The 15688-nt window shown below is 39.2% G+C and overlaps 1 protein-coding gene across 2 annotated transcripts in view; it reads right to left on the bottom strand.

Annotated features, from left to right (window-relative positions):
- Positions 1-1087: 1087 nt before the first annotated feature.
- Positions 1088-15688, bottom strand: part of LOC124777076 (glutathione S-transferase D5-like) — a 48083-nt gene continuing 33482 nt past the window's right edge. For both annotated transcript variants that reach the window (XM_047252352.1, XM_047252351.1), the window contains exons 3-6: positions 12381-12439; positions 11389-11527; positions 2673-2834; positions 1088-1315 (exon numbers count right to left, since the gene is read on the bottom strand). In XM_047252352.1, coding sequence (XP_047108308.1) covers positions 1175-1315; positions 2673-2834; positions 11389-11527; positions 12381-12439 — 501 coding nt within the window. In that variant the 3' untranslated portion in view covers positions 1088-1174. The remainder of the gene's footprint in view (positions 1316-2672; positions 2835-11388; positions 11528-12380; positions 12440-15688) is intronic.

Below are 15688 nucleotides of genomic sequence, written 5' to 3'. Positions count from 1 at the left end.
TTTCTAGTCATGAACACTACGTGTCTGCAACTGAGCCACTTGGGGCTGGCTTGAACCAACTGCTCACAAACAAGCCTTCAACATTATTGGCATATTCACCCAGTCAGACGCATAGTGCTGTTACGCGTACAATACAAGCAGCTGTTTCGTACAGATGATCTGTGATTTCTAAACACTGTTAAAGATAGGAACTAGTTTTACGAGTGGCACATTCGTTTCTTTTGATTTATACATTTCTGTAGTAGAAATCAATCCCTCACAAATGAAACTTGGATTTTGTTTTGTAACTTCACATAGGGCCGTAATACAGTGGGAGCAGTACTACAATTTATGGTTCTATGAGTCAATAAACGTTCTTTCTTGTGTTCGAATATTTCAACTTATAGCATGTTACCTATCAGTTGCAGGAGAATCTACAGTGCACTGTTTCTGTCCTGGTGGCTGATATCGTGGGCAGAGCGATATTCGTTAGATCAGCAGAGAGAGAGAGAGTTGTTTCAAGCCTAATTAACTTTTAGTGTATTGGAAGCTAATGCTTTTCTTTCGAGCAGATTACGCAATGTTTTACGAGGAAACACAGATAAATCTTCGCTCTTAGTGTTTCTGGCTGTATGCAAAGTATTACATCATGGGTACGCTTTGTGTTGTCGGAGAACGCTTTGAAGGGGCTAGGCTATGACATATCACCGAACAGTAGTGAATATGTAACAGAAAGAGTTATGTGACTTAATTCGATCACAGGAACACATGGAATAACATGCCTTTTACTGTCTACTGTTCGTAGTTTCGAATATATATCTTTGTGTTATCCACACGTTCAACATCGTGAAAAACATTCTGGCAAAGGCTAACAGGAATGCAACAGGAAACAGAGACCAGTATCGAATATCAATTAGACACGAACACTTCAGACCATCGTTGTAGTAAATATGTGGAATTATTGCAAGGAGGAGAGAGAACCCGGTCCTGTGTGAATCTATCTGTCTTTAATGGTACAAAGAACTCGTCACACTGCATTTTGGACGCTCCCTTAATTGACTGACACAAGGACAGGATGAAGGTAACAATCTGGACGTAACGACGCATGTTCATAGAATAATGACTTTATTTGATTAGAAATCTTACATGTTTATTATTTGCAGACATATAGAGTATTCGTACATATTATACATATTTACTTCTGCAACACTTTCTTCAAGGCTTCTCGATATTCTCTGGCGACTTCTCCGTATTTTGTGTGAGAACTTTCAACCCGTGGAAGCCATTGCTTAACGTTAGGCTGCTTCGTAGGATCAACTCCACTATTCGGGTTAAACTGAAAAAGAGATACGAACATCGGAAATTAAATAATTTGTGACTATAATCTTATGGGTCATATAAATAAGCTAATTTTTCTTTGTGCGTTTTAACGCGTTGTATCTGATGGGGTCAGTCAACCTACGCAGATGATTTAGCTCAACAAATTTCAACATAATACTTGAGAGCCTCTGTAAAATTTACAGTGTTCGGAAAGTTAATCTTTTTTAACTGGTAACGGTAAGAAGAGCTACAAATGATGTAATACATTGCCTGATGGAACATAAATCATCTTTTACGAGCATAACGCACTCTGCTTCGCTCGATTACACTGTATGGTCTGCACAGACTTTTTTTTTTTTTTTTGCTTTTCTTTAATCGATTTTACATGCTGTGTACTAATTGCAACATCTTCTAAACATTTCACGCTAATTAAGGCCATAGAAGCAGTGTCTTTTCTAATGCACTTCCGACCAAAACGAGATTCTGGTAGCTGGAGTCGAAGGTCTTTGTTAATGCAGCCTTTTGATTTCCTATAGTGATATTTCCATAGAAACTTTCATTCCTGTCACATATTTCCTAAGAAGTCAAACACAAATTTTGGTAAATTTAACTTTAAAAATATTATAAATATACTGGTAACGAAATAATTTCATAAACAGTTTCATCCTCTATTTCAACCGCTTTAGAGACTGAATTTCCACTAAAACGAAACACGTACTTTTTATTTCCAACCGAGACGCTAAATACAAATTTTCAGAAATCTTTCATACTGAAATATCTCCCCTTAGGGGTAGTAATTCCAAAAACATTGAAACACATATTTTTTGTTTCTAATCGAGAAGTCGAAAACCAGTTTTAATGGATGTAGCTTTAAAAAGAATTTAGTCGTTTTTTAGTAATGACTTATTTAAAAAACACTTTCACCCATTATTTCATCCCGAAAGAGGCTAAATTTACAAAAGTGCTGAAAAATGTATTTCTTTATGTCTAATCGAGAAACCAAATACCAATTTTCGTTGTTCGAGATTAAAAATTTCCTTAATAGAGTCGTATTTTCAAAATCCTTTCGTTCCCTATTTCAACCTCTTAGGAACGGAAATTCGACAAATCCCTTCTTAAATGATGCCTACAGTATAAGATCAACACCCTCTCCAAATTTGAAGTTACTATCACTAGCCGTTTGGACTGGGCGATGATGAGTCAGTCAATCAGGTCATTTTCCTTTTACGTATAGAGAGTGGTGTTACATGGAAAACAAAAGCTGAGTAGCTGTCTCCAGTAAGTCGCCAAAATAAGCTTTTCTACATCACAATTTTATGACTCGTTCATATTTTCTTAACTTTCTAATAGTAAGTTTGACAACTTCACGTTACCTCCAATGCTGACAGGCTATTAGCGACTGCGTAATCAGCAATAGTGACCTGATCTCCGGCCAGCCACTGTTTGCCATCCAGCATTCGGTTCAAAGTTTCCAAACTGTCGTTCGCTTTCTCGATGTGACTGGGTTCCGCTTGTTTGCCTTGAAATACTGGCGTCTGTAGACAGGAAATTAAAATCAATGCAAAGGTAAACAACTGCTACGAAATAGTAGGAAGATGGAATACAAACACGCAAGCCATCAAAGGCACAACTCTATATAGCCCAGATCACAAAGTTGTGTCGTGGGATAAATGATGTCATGTTATGCTCAAGGCCCACATATTTTCACAGCATTAAATAAACATACGACACATTTGAAAATTATAGTTATGGTTGTAAGACGTGTATATTTCTATTGTCTATTGACAAACCACAATTTATGAAAGATGTTTGTATTTTATTAATAGGATAAAGTAGGAATAATTAATATTTGTCATGTTGGAAGTAATTGTGGTAGCAGGGAATGTCTGCACCAAAGTATTGTTGGCAGGAGAGACCGCACATTAATACAATTTTAAAAATGGGCGGGAAAGACCGCGTATCGATACATTTTAAGAAAAGAGCGGGAAAGACCGCGCATTGATACATATTGTAATGCTAGCAGGGATTGTCTGCACCAGAAAGCATTGTTGGCGGGAGAGACCGCACTTCAGCGTTCGTAGGAAGTCAGTAGTAAGCGAGAAGTGAAGCGAGTCGGTAGTAGGTCTGAGGCGAGAGGTTGAGAGGAGCGGTGTGCCTGCCAGCCACCAGCTATGATTTGCAAGAGATTATAAACGGATGTACAGAGACGTCAGCTAGCTATTATCATAAGAGGAACTAATATTATTGAATTATTTTTTTGAGAAACTCAAAACTACTGAAGGTATGTTTGCGCAATGCTAGTTTAAGATTATTGTGAAAATTAAGTCCCATTTGAAGGTTTGTAAAATCATTTCATTCAGAATATAATTAATTTTTGCCAGCAATATTGCATTACTGATTATAATACATCCCAAAAACCATCAACGTAATACTATGCAAAAATTTTATTGTTGTCAAGAAAAAGTTTAACTATGAATTACGTAACGTCAGTCAAATTGATTAAAGAATAACGTCAGCTTTGGTAATACATACAGCCACTTATTATGACAGCCCACCAGCAGCTAGTAAAGTATAGTAAAACAGAGTAAGTATATTCATGTCGCAGTTCGATGTAGCAGTCAGATGGCGATCCAGTAACAATAAAAAAGTCATGGAACAGTTTTGGGTTATTGCAGATAACGACTGAGGACCACGACGACGACACATTTTATGTTTCGTCGAAATAGTCAGAAAATCACTTTTAATAAGCAGCAATTAAATTTGTATGAGAAGATTGAGAAAGAGAATAAATTTCAAAAGGAAGATTTCATTTGTTATTATTAAGCAAGAGATAGAAATCCTAAGAGAAAGTTTCATAGGTTATTGTAGAAGGGAAGGTTGCGTAACAAAAGAGATATAGACGAGACGGGAAGGTTTCATGGTATTCACATCACTTTAAAATCCTGAAGTCAAGCAAATGAGGGTTTACAGTCGAAATTAGCTTCACAAAATTTTGGCCGCATTGTGGTGTTTCATACCTAACAATATTATTTATTCAAGTTGTAGAAAATAATTTAAAGAAGACATTTACCGGGGATCAACAAGTCAGTATAAATTTGAAAACTTAATAAACCACGGAATAATGTAGATAGAGAGGTAAAAATTGACACACATGCTTGGAATGACATGGGGTTTTATTAGAACCAAAAAAAAAAAGGTTGCTAGACGCATGAAAGATCTCTTGCGCGCGTCGTTTGGTGATAAACGTGTGCTCAGCCGCCACTTTCGTCATGCTTGGCCTCCCAGGTCCCCAGACCTCAGTTCGTGCGATTATTGGCTTTGGGGTTACCTGAAGTCGCAAGTCTATTGTGATCGACCGACATCTCTAGGGATGCTGAAAGACAACATCCGACGCCAATGCCTCACCCTAACCCCAGACATGCTTTACAGTGCTGTTCACAACATTATTCCTCGACTACAGCTATTGTTGAGGAATGACGGTGGTCATATTGAGCATTTCCTGTAAAGAACATCATCTTTGCTTTGTCTTACTTTGTTATGCTCATTATTGCTATTCTGATCAGATGAAGCGCCATCTGTCGGACATTTTGTGAAATTTTGTATTTTTTTTTTTTTGCTCTAATATAACCCCATGTCATTCCAAGCATGTGTGTCAATTTGTACCTCTCTATCTACATTATTCCGTGATTTATTCAGTTTTCAAATTTATACTGACTTTTTGATCACCCAGTATATCTTTAATGAAAACATTTTGATTGCTTTGTAGATTCTCGTTTCGTTGACCATGTTGATTCTTCCTCCTTTAGCGGCAGTCACCCACACCAAGAAAACCAAAATGCGTTGTATCTATCACTCTTCCGCCCTCATTGACATTATACACCATGTTTCTTCGGCCACCATTGCCGATAGTTTCTATTCAGTATCTAAGCTAGCTCGAACTAGGATCGATACCGTGAGCCAGGATGTTTCGATTAGCAGACAAATAAAGCCTTGCCCCACGCTTGCCATTGTCGGCTTCTTCGACATTCTCCTCCTGTCTTCTAGAGAATATTTCCGTGTTGTAAACCGTAACTGAAATGCTCTTCCTTTATATCGACCGTAACATAGAGCATTTAAAAATGAACTCTGCCGCAAACGTGCTGTAGTTGTCTTCTTCGTCCCCAGATAAGAGTGCAAATATGGATCAGTGCGTGATGGAAAAGAAACATCACACAAAATGAGTAAGGAAAAGAAAGAGGAGTTACAAAAATAAAATTAAAATCCTCGTTGATGGGTTCTCTTCTGTGATGGAAGGTTAAGAAATTATTGTGAGAAATTTTATGTGCGGTCTCTATTATTCCTCTGCCAGTGCTATTGGCAGATAATTTTTAAAGGTGACATAATATTCGTTATGCAGCCAACATTTCGGATTCCAGGGTTCTGAAAGAGCTAGCCCTGGTAGTCCTGCTTAAAAGGGTGTATTATATTCAACGTGTAGTAGAGGCAGAACCCGACCAACCAACTACATCTTGATGTTCTGGGCTTCGATATACCTAACTGCCAATCTATTCGTAGCAGGGTCGTGATCCTAGTCTGTTGAAGGGAGTCGCCCTTGCTGTCATTGCCAGTTCCTTCATCATTCCTAGAGGTTTGGGGCTTACATTCTAACGATGTTGGCATCTTGCCACGATATTCCGGCTGACAAGTATTCAGTCATCTTCAGGTGAGTTTTCCACTGGATACTGCCACTGCACGTCCCTGATTTTATACCAAAATTTCGCATAGAATTATGTGACCAGACGTCGACGTCATCCATTTGCAAGCCCGAAACCTTATGGGATATTCACTACGCCGGGAAGGTCTTAAGAATGTTTTCCTTACACAACTTAAAATGCGTATAAAAACGTTGGACAAAAATATGGAAACACAGCAAGAAATTTATGCTTTAACATAAATGCGTATGCTACCCAAGCGTGCAAGTTTGGCTGTTGTATTTGACCTCGAACGGCACTTATGCAATGTCCTCAACACTTTGCAAGTGTCAGCCATGCTCAGAACAGTGTTCTGTGTAGTAGTGTTCTGTGTACTAGTGAGTGCTTTACGTCGAAGCCAAGTGAATTCGAGCCAAGCAAATTGTTGGTGCTCATACGGTGGGTGCTCCCGTAACCGAGATGGGCCAAGTGTTCTGTGTTTCTAAAAGGGATCACATCGACGATTTGTATCGCGTACAGGGAAAACGGCAAAACATTATTCGCTAAGTCACAATTCGGACGAAAGTGTGAGTTACGTGACCATGACGGACGGTCGTTGAAGAGGATTGTGAGGAAAAATAAGAAGACGACAGCTGCAAAAGTCACTGCAGAGCTGAATGTCGCACTCACGAACCCTCTCGTCACCAAACAAACTCGAAGGTCTCCTCCAAAGCAGAGAGATGAAGGACGAGCTGGAATTCCAAAACCGCTCATCAGTGATACAAATGCCCGAAGTCATAAATATTGAGCAGTGGAAGAATGTCATTTGGTTGGATGGGTCCCGTTGGACACTGTTTCCAACTTCTGGCTTTTACGTCCCAAGAGTGAAGCACGATGGGGCTTCGTTGATGATGTGGGAAGCCATATCGCGGCATTCCATGAGCCCCACGGGTTCTCTGCAAGATCGCATTACCGCCAAGGATTATGTGACAGTTTTGGCTAATCAGGTCTATCCTACGGTATAGTGTTTGTTCTCTAATAGTGATGCTGTGTCCCAGGACTGATTGTGTTAGCATGGAGATGAACTGTTGCATCGTCTCTGGCCACTGCAGTCACCAGATCCGAATGTTGTTGGGTCTTTGTGATGTACATTAGAGAGAAGCGTGTGTGATCGCTATCAATCTCCGTCATTGTTACCTAAGCTTGCCACAACTTGGCTGGGAGAATGGTATACGATTCCATTGAAATCAGCTGTTTTGAATGCCAACTGTTTCCCTCACCATATTAGGCAGGTTAATGTGTGTTTGGGGGTGCCATGTTTTCGCCCACCTCCTGTAGATTCTCCACAAAAAATTTGTGGGAAAAGTTTACACGGGTTACGAAATTGCCTCTCCATCAGCTTTAGTTTAAATTTACTTTCAGCTGTTGGTAATGTTACCTAAACTATGTCATAACATGCAGTTCTGATGTTTGTAGCCAATGCCGAAGTGCGAGTGAAAAAAAAATGTGGTAAGATGTAATGGGACCAAACTGCTGAAATCATCGGTCCCTAAGCATACAAATTACTTAATCTAATTTAAACTAACTAACGCTAAAGAAAACACACAGACCCATGTCCGAGGGAGGACTCGAACCTCCGACGGGGGGAGCCACACGAGCCGTGACAGGGCGCCTAAGACTGCGTGGCTATCCCGCACAGCAAGTTGGGGGGGGGGGGGGGGGGGGGAAGTTCTCCGAACTTGTGTCCCAGTTATTCGTAGACTTTTGACAGATATGGGGTGTCTGGGATTGTTCATTATTAGGGGCTGATATTTTAAGGCTATGATTTGAAAATTTGTTCACAGACGTTACTAATCTCTAGACAGTAAGATTCATATATATACCGTGTGTGGTTGTTAGATCCCCCATCGGGCGCCTCCCCAGGTGGCAGATAGGGAAAAGCCTCCCAGATATAGGTAGTACTGCGGAAATGAAACACCCAGGGCAGACCAAAAACTAACACAGACCTAAGCCTGTTCTGGAATCCAGCGGCAAATGGTCAGCGTCTGTACACCTAATTGGCGAGGCTGCTACAAATAAGTCTTGATCTTACCAATCAAGTCTTTAAGAATTGTGACCTCCAACAGAGGTAACCTTCAACTTGAAAAAATCACGATAGAACAACTGGAAAGAGACCCACTACCGCAGGCCCCAGTGAATTTACTGGTTTTTCCTGGTCATCGGATTCTGGGGTACCAGGAACATCATGAAATAGAGCAGAGTCGGAGCTTCTCGAAACCTCTTTGCAAACATTTTATTGGCACACTCAACACCAACACACTGGTTAAGATAGGCAGACTTAAACAGCTTACTGATGTACTAGAAAATTTTCACATCAAAATCCTCACAATAGAAGAGACGCGTTACACTGACGAGTACCGTTTCAACACGGAAAACTACAGGATATAGAAAGGAAAACCTGCTCTCAGGCGGGAAAACCAACAATGTTTAGCACAGGATTTGCAGTATACAAATCTGCCGTAGACAACATCATAAATTTCAATTCAGTATCAGAAAAAATCTCCACCAATAACCTCCAAATCGGGAAACAAAAGATACACAATCATCAAAGCACATGCACCTACAAATGATCAAACAGGAAGAGACCCAAGAAGTCAACGGCTTTTGGGAAGACATGGAAAAAATGACAAAGAAAATACCAGAAAGACACGTCAAAATTGTGCTAGGAGATTTCAATGCACAAATGGGCAAAGAGAAGAAGTACAAGCAAATCACAGGCCCACATACAGCACACAAAGGCACAAACAAGAATGGGAAGCATTTCATAAAGTTCTGTCAAAATTTTAACTTAAAAATTATGTCGACACAATTTCAGAAACCAAGATGAAAACTCATAACATGGAAAACGCCCAAAAACATGTGGGGAGAATTTCAAATAGACCATATAGCCATAACAAGTAAAATTACAAATGAAATTGCAAATGTGAGAACTCGCAAAGCAGTCTTCGAATCTGACCAACACTTGCTACAAGTAAAGATTAGGCCAATTCTAAGGAATAGAAGGACAACACAGAACAAAATTATAAGACCATATCCAGAACAAATAAAAATAAACAAAGACGAAATTATTGAAGAAATTAATCAGAATACAACAGAGAATTGGACAGACCTGGCGAAGACAATTCAGAAGGAAATACGTTGGAGTCAGCCTCACAGGAAACACAAACATAGATGGTGGAATGCAACTTGTGATCAGGCATTTGAACGAAAAGCATGGAAGAAGCTTAGCAGCAACAGAACAACAGAAACATGGCAGGATTTCCACAAAGTCCAAAAGCGATCCTCGAAAGATATTAGAGTAGTGAAAAGGGCACACGACAAAAATAGACTAAATGAAATCGAGGAAGACTTCAAGAAAAATAATACGATAAATTTGTACAGAATATTCAGGGAAAATATAATGGATTACCAGCCTCCAAATATCTCCTTCAGAAGAACAAATGGATCTCTAGAAACAAACACTAAAGAAAATCGCTATATTCTTAAAAGATACCTTGATACACTCCTCAACTGTGAAAAGCTCAAAGAAAAATTACGCTTCACGAAAATACTTCCAAACCCATACTCGAAGCCGCCTACAATCACAGAGGTAGAGGTGTTTATAAGACAACTAAAGAACAACAGAGCCCCAGGGACAGATGGCATTATCGCTGAGATCTGGCAACTCGCAGACCAAAATATTACAAAGAAAATTCATAAAAATCTCTTGGAAATATGGAGTAAAGTGAAAATTCCACGGGAATGGAAATGCGCACTGATTCATCGACTCCACAAAAAGGGAGACAAAGGCTACTAATTACAGAGGGATCTCATTGTTACCGGTTACTTATAAAATTCTGTCCAAGGTGTTACTGAACAGACTGGAACCACAAGTGGATACAAAGATGGATGAATTCCAGGCAGGGTTCAGAAAGGAAAGATCCTGTATTGAATAAATTTGGAACCAGTGAACACTCTTGAAGGTCAGACTAGCAAACAACACTGCAGTTACATTTGTGGACTTTAAGAAGGCCTATGACTCCACTGACAGGCAGGCACTCTTTGACACACTAGAAGAATACTTAATAGATAGAAAAAGTAGGGCACTGATAGAACAGACGCTCACAGACACCACATGCGAAATAGAATTTATGGCAGAAATCTCAGAGCCATTTGAGATACATACAGGGGTCAGACAAGGAGATGGTCTCTCACCACTTCTATTCAACATAGTTCTGGACAAAATTATCAAGCAGTGGGAAGAAAAAGCAAAAGGAATTCATCTAGGAAGAACACGAGCGAACTAGACAATTATAAAATGCCTAGCATTTGAGATGACTTGGCAATAGTCAGCAACAACAGAGAAGAAGCGCAAGAAGCCCTGGAATATTTACAAGAAGGCTCGGCTAACACGGGGTTACAGATATCATATGAGAAAACACAATAAATAGAAAGAAAGAACAGCAATGCGCAAGTCATGCACACCATATACAGATTGGTTAATAGAGTGCAAAAATTCAAGTATTTTGTAGAACACATACAAATAGGAGGATCAAACAAGGGATACAATACAGAACAAACAGAAAAGCTTCAGAGTTTACAAACTTACGTGGACGCACTACAGTAAAAGAAGCATCTCAAGACAGGCGAAACTCAGGCACTACAATACAGTTGTATTGCCAGAAGCCTTCTTTGCACGAGAAACGACCTCAGTCGGGACATCTGGAATCACAGAGACAGAAAAGGTAGAACGTAATATCCTTCGAAAATTTTTTGGAGGAGCACATTGAGGTGGTGTGTGGATGAATAGCCCCACCAAAGAACTGTACGAACATACAGACAAACTCACAGACATAATTAGACAACGTTGGTTAACATTCTTTGGACACATACACAGAATGAACAACACCAGACTCACAAAGAGGATTTTTGATATAGTCAACAGCTCAATCAAAAAAAAAAAAAGAGGCAAATGTTTTCATGAAATAGAAGAAGACGTAAACCAAGTAGGAGCCAATAAAGAAATGATAGATGAACGAGACAAATGCAGAAACGAAATTATGAACACGAAATCTGAAGTAAAAGAAAGGAAGAGACCGGGGAAAACATGGACAGAACAAAGGAAACACGAACACAGTCAAAGAATGAAGAAGTTTTTGGAAGAGAAAAAGAATAAGAAAACATAAAAAACGGGAAAACTGAATAATCATGTAATATTCAAGCTCAGCCACTGTCTTCAGGGCATATATATATATATATATATATATATATATATATATATATGTGTGTGTGTGTGTGTGTGTGTGTGTGTGTGTGTGTGTGTATTAAGTTAATAAAGAAAAGAGAACCCATTTTAATAAGTATAATATATAATACTTACGAAAACATTCACAATTCTGTGGAACAAGTCTTGATCAAAAAATAACCTCTGGTCGACGAGAACACGTTTGTTTATATCCTTCGGGTAGAGAGAATCATCCTTCGCATACTTGGAGACGAGGTACATGGCAATGGCGCGGCTGTCAACAAGGCACCAAAATACTAGTGTCATACAAGCTTAGACATATCACTGTACATGTGAAATCGTTTACTATGGTTTGTGGATACCTACTGAGAGCTTGAAGTGAAACGTTTGCTGATGCGATATCTGAAAGTCCAGACTGTATTGAAACTTGTTTCTGCAGAAAACTTTGGCTTAATAGTAGCGTTCGACTACAGAAAACACTGCAACAGTTACAATGGCATCACGACAGTTAACGATATTCCAACCAGCTAATGCAGATAAATGTACTGCGGCCATTTGATCATTACCTGCCTCGGTTGGAAACCAGTAGTAGTGTCACACAATGAAATTATTTCAACGTTACATTTACTGAGTTTCCGGTAATTGATCTACTGGTTGCGCCACTTTACTTCCTGAGTTATTCCCGATATCTAAGACTTAACTAGCGACACTGTAGTAATTTAGTTAATGCCTAAAACTACAATCATAACATTATAACCACGTTTCTGCAGCTTGTTTCAGCTCTGAAATTAGCACTTAGAATTCATTGTCATCAGAACAGTGAGGCTACCGTCATGTAGACAATTGCACAAGTGTACACATGTTATGTAGTGTTTTCATTTTGTCATATTCTAGTCTGTGAATGCAATTTACTCTCTGCTCGTCAGAAAATAGATAGATGTCGCAATCTCTAACAGCCGTAGATGATTTATTGCAATGTAGTTACCAGACTAAACAAAGACTCTGTCTCCAACATAGTTATTGGAGAGTTAAATAATATCTCAGCATACTTTAGAATTCAGCATTACTTTTCGTCAATGCCTGTTTCGTTTCCACTAGATAATGGTGAGTAGAGATCTAATGCTTACCTTTCACTAATGTACAGGCCATTGTCTTCCAGTATAGGAACTGTATGTTGGGGACTTTTCTGAAAAGATCGAGAAAACATAACACATCAAAAATGTTGTTAACTGTTAGTGTTTGTATTATCTAAAACAATAAATAGACCAAAATTTAAACTGAGAAAGTTGCTGTCAGTTAAGCTATCATGTAATATTCATGTTACTCATTATTTCAAAATATAAAAACATGTCAGATGTTTCAGTAAAAAAATAACAGCCTCCTATTTTCCTATACATTACAAAAAGCGTGACTTTCGTTAATGATTAGAACGTTATTTTGACATACATACGCTATCACACACATGGACTTCTTTGCTCGTATTTCCATCGTTCGCTACAATACTTACATCAAACACGAACAGAATTAGAGGTAACAGTCTTGTTAAGGAGAAAGTAGTACTACGATGCAGCAGTCGAACATGAAGTCATTTGTGTGAAACCCGCAGTGCGGTTGGACTAAATGCTATCTTCTATCACATTTTATGACGTCCTTGTCATCGGAGCTCCATATGCCCTCACGCGTCGAGTCTTTCACGGGCAGCGGATGACTGGCACGCTGTGAATATATAAATATGAATGAAGTCACCACTGTCAGGATCATATGGTGCGGTTAATAACGTGAATGCCTCGGTTCTCATCGGCTGACTCGAAATGTTACAGGAAATACAGTATATGTTTTTGTATGTCCATTCTTTTGGCAGGAGGTCTTTGGGACTACGGTCGTTTACTAATGTGAGAAAATAAAACGTCTGCAGATGTTCTTGTTGTTGTTGTTGTGGTCTTCAGTCCTGTGACTGGTCTGATGGAGCTCTCCATGCTACCCTATCCTGGACGAGCTTCTTCATCTCCCAGTACTTACTGCAACCTGTGTCCTTCTGAATCTGCTTAGTGTATTCATCTCTTGGTCTCCCTCTACGATTTTTACCCTCCACGCTGCCCTCTAATGCTAAATTTGTGATCCCTTGATGCCTCAGAACATGTCCTACCAACCGGTACCTTCTTCTTGTCAAGTTGTGCCACAAACTTCTCTTCTCCCCAATTCTATTCAATACCTCCTCAATAGTTACGTGATCTACCCATCTAATCTTCAGCATTCTTCCGTAGCACCACATTTCGAAAGCTTCTATACTCTTCTTGTCTAAACTACTTATCGTCCATGTTTCACTTCCATACATAGCTACACTCCTGACACTTAAATCAATACTCGATGTTAACAAATTTCTCTTCTTCAGAAACGCTTTCCTTGCCATTGCCAGTCTACACTTTATATCTTCTCTACTTCGACCATCATCAGTTATTTTGCTCCCCAAATAGCGAAACTCCTTTACTACTTTCAGTGTCTCATTTCCTAATCTAATTCCCTCAACATCACCCGACTTAATTCGACTACATTCCATTATCCTCGTTTTGCTTTTGTTAATGTTCATCTTATATTCTCCTTTCAAGACACTGTTCATTCCGTTCAACTGCTCTTCCAAGTCCTTTGCGCAGATGTTCTTATGATTTTATTTATTTTGTTGAAACCAGTTTCGGCACTTCAATGCGCCATCTTCAGGCTGTAGTTGATGTAGAAGGTGTTGTTACGACCCCTATATATAACGTATCAGTAGCCAGCATAACTGGATACGCAGATAATGTGAATACGTAGGTGTCAGCACTGTAACCATCAACTGCCAACTCAAATATATGTGTTACTGAGCAACAATTCCCTCAGGAATTCACTGCCAGTGAACAACAAAAATTCAAGCAAGAGCCACATCCCGGCTATGATTTATTCACTTCATACATTGTGTACCTGCTAATTAGTGCGCGCAGTAATCAACATAGTCGTAGAATCATCATCATTGGACGTTATAACGTGAGAAAGGTCTGCTAGAAAAAGGAATTAGTTGTTGGTACATGGTGATGGTGAGTTAGAAGTTAAGTCAGGATGACCGACCTCTCGAGCGTCGTAGATAGAGGACTGTTTGTATAGGATCAAATTTGAAGCGAGATGTTTCAGTTGTGGATTAAGGCAATTATGTGTTATACATTTCAAATTGTTATTTATTACTTCTTTTTTCTTGTGTTATATTTGAAACGGTAATGTACGGTGCCAACTCTGCAGAAATGCAGTCAGTGATATTGAACGAGAGGGACGATTATTACCACTCTATCTGGACAGGCCTTCCTATATGCTCGGGTAGTGCTGGTGAGGCCAGATAATACTTTCAACTGATCCCACTTACATGTTAGTCCGCAAAGCGAGCATTTTATGGAGAAATAAGTAGCTTTATAAAGAACGATGCTAGAATAATGAACATATATCTCAAATAACAAAGAACAAGAAAAAGGGAAACACATCTGGGAAAAATAAATTAAGTGGCAACAGGGACAGGCGGTTTTATTTACTAAACAAGTATATATTTTAAATTTTTGAGAACGATAGTTTGCGGCAGTTAAGACAGATGAGTATTTACATAAACTCTTCTTGATTATTTAAAATGAGCTTGTATTATTTCTTGAATTCAATTACATTTTTTTCAGAAGTTCTTTCTTTTGTCCATATCCATGGAGAGCTAACAGTGACTCAGGCCAAATTTCTTACAATGAAAACAAACCTATTTTCGGGTAATAAACTTCGATAGAGTAAATTCCAGATGGACAATACGCTTGTAGAGATGAAATCGATATCATTTATTTGAACCAGGAATGTTGAATAGCATTAATACTGTTATATTGTTAACCGTAACTAGTGACAGAGAGAGACTGAGTTTTAGATGATTTCTCTGACGAAAAAGTTTTAATATTTTGAGTAATCTTTTTGCCGTATGGATGGCAGTACTATAATTTGGAGAGTTTCAGTGATATTCAGATCTATCGTTACAAATGTCTCACTATTTACATTAACACTGCAACTACCCCATCAAGGTCAAAATACGTATTGGTTCAAATGGCTCTAAGCACTATGGGAAGTCATCAGTCCCCTAGACTTGGAACTACTTAAACCTAACTAACCTAAGGACATCACACACATCGATGCCCGAGGCAGGATTGGAACCTGCGACAGTAGCAGCAGCGCGGTTCCGGACTGAAGCGCCTAGAACTGCTCCGACACAGCGGCCGGGTGAAATAAGTGTTGACACACCAGCTTACCAGATAGCTAGTACTTACTACGTTCCCTGCACAAATTGGGGAGGGAATGTCATTATTCACAAGATGGGTGTGACTAACCAAAACTGGCAGTAATGCAGTCTGAATACGAGCAACACTCGCAAAATCTTGGTAATGATTCA

Source organism: Schistocerca piceifrons, chromosome 2, assembly GCF_021461385.2.
Source record: "Schistocerca piceifrons isolate TAMUIC-IGC-003096 chromosome 2, iqSchPice1.1, whole genome shotgun sequence".
Lineage (NCBI taxonomy): Eukaryota > Metazoa > Arthropoda > Insecta > Orthoptera > Acrididae > Schistocerca > Schistocerca piceifrons.
Note: the sequence above shows the minus strand (reverse complement) of the source record. Positions and strands in the feature narration are given on the sequence as shown.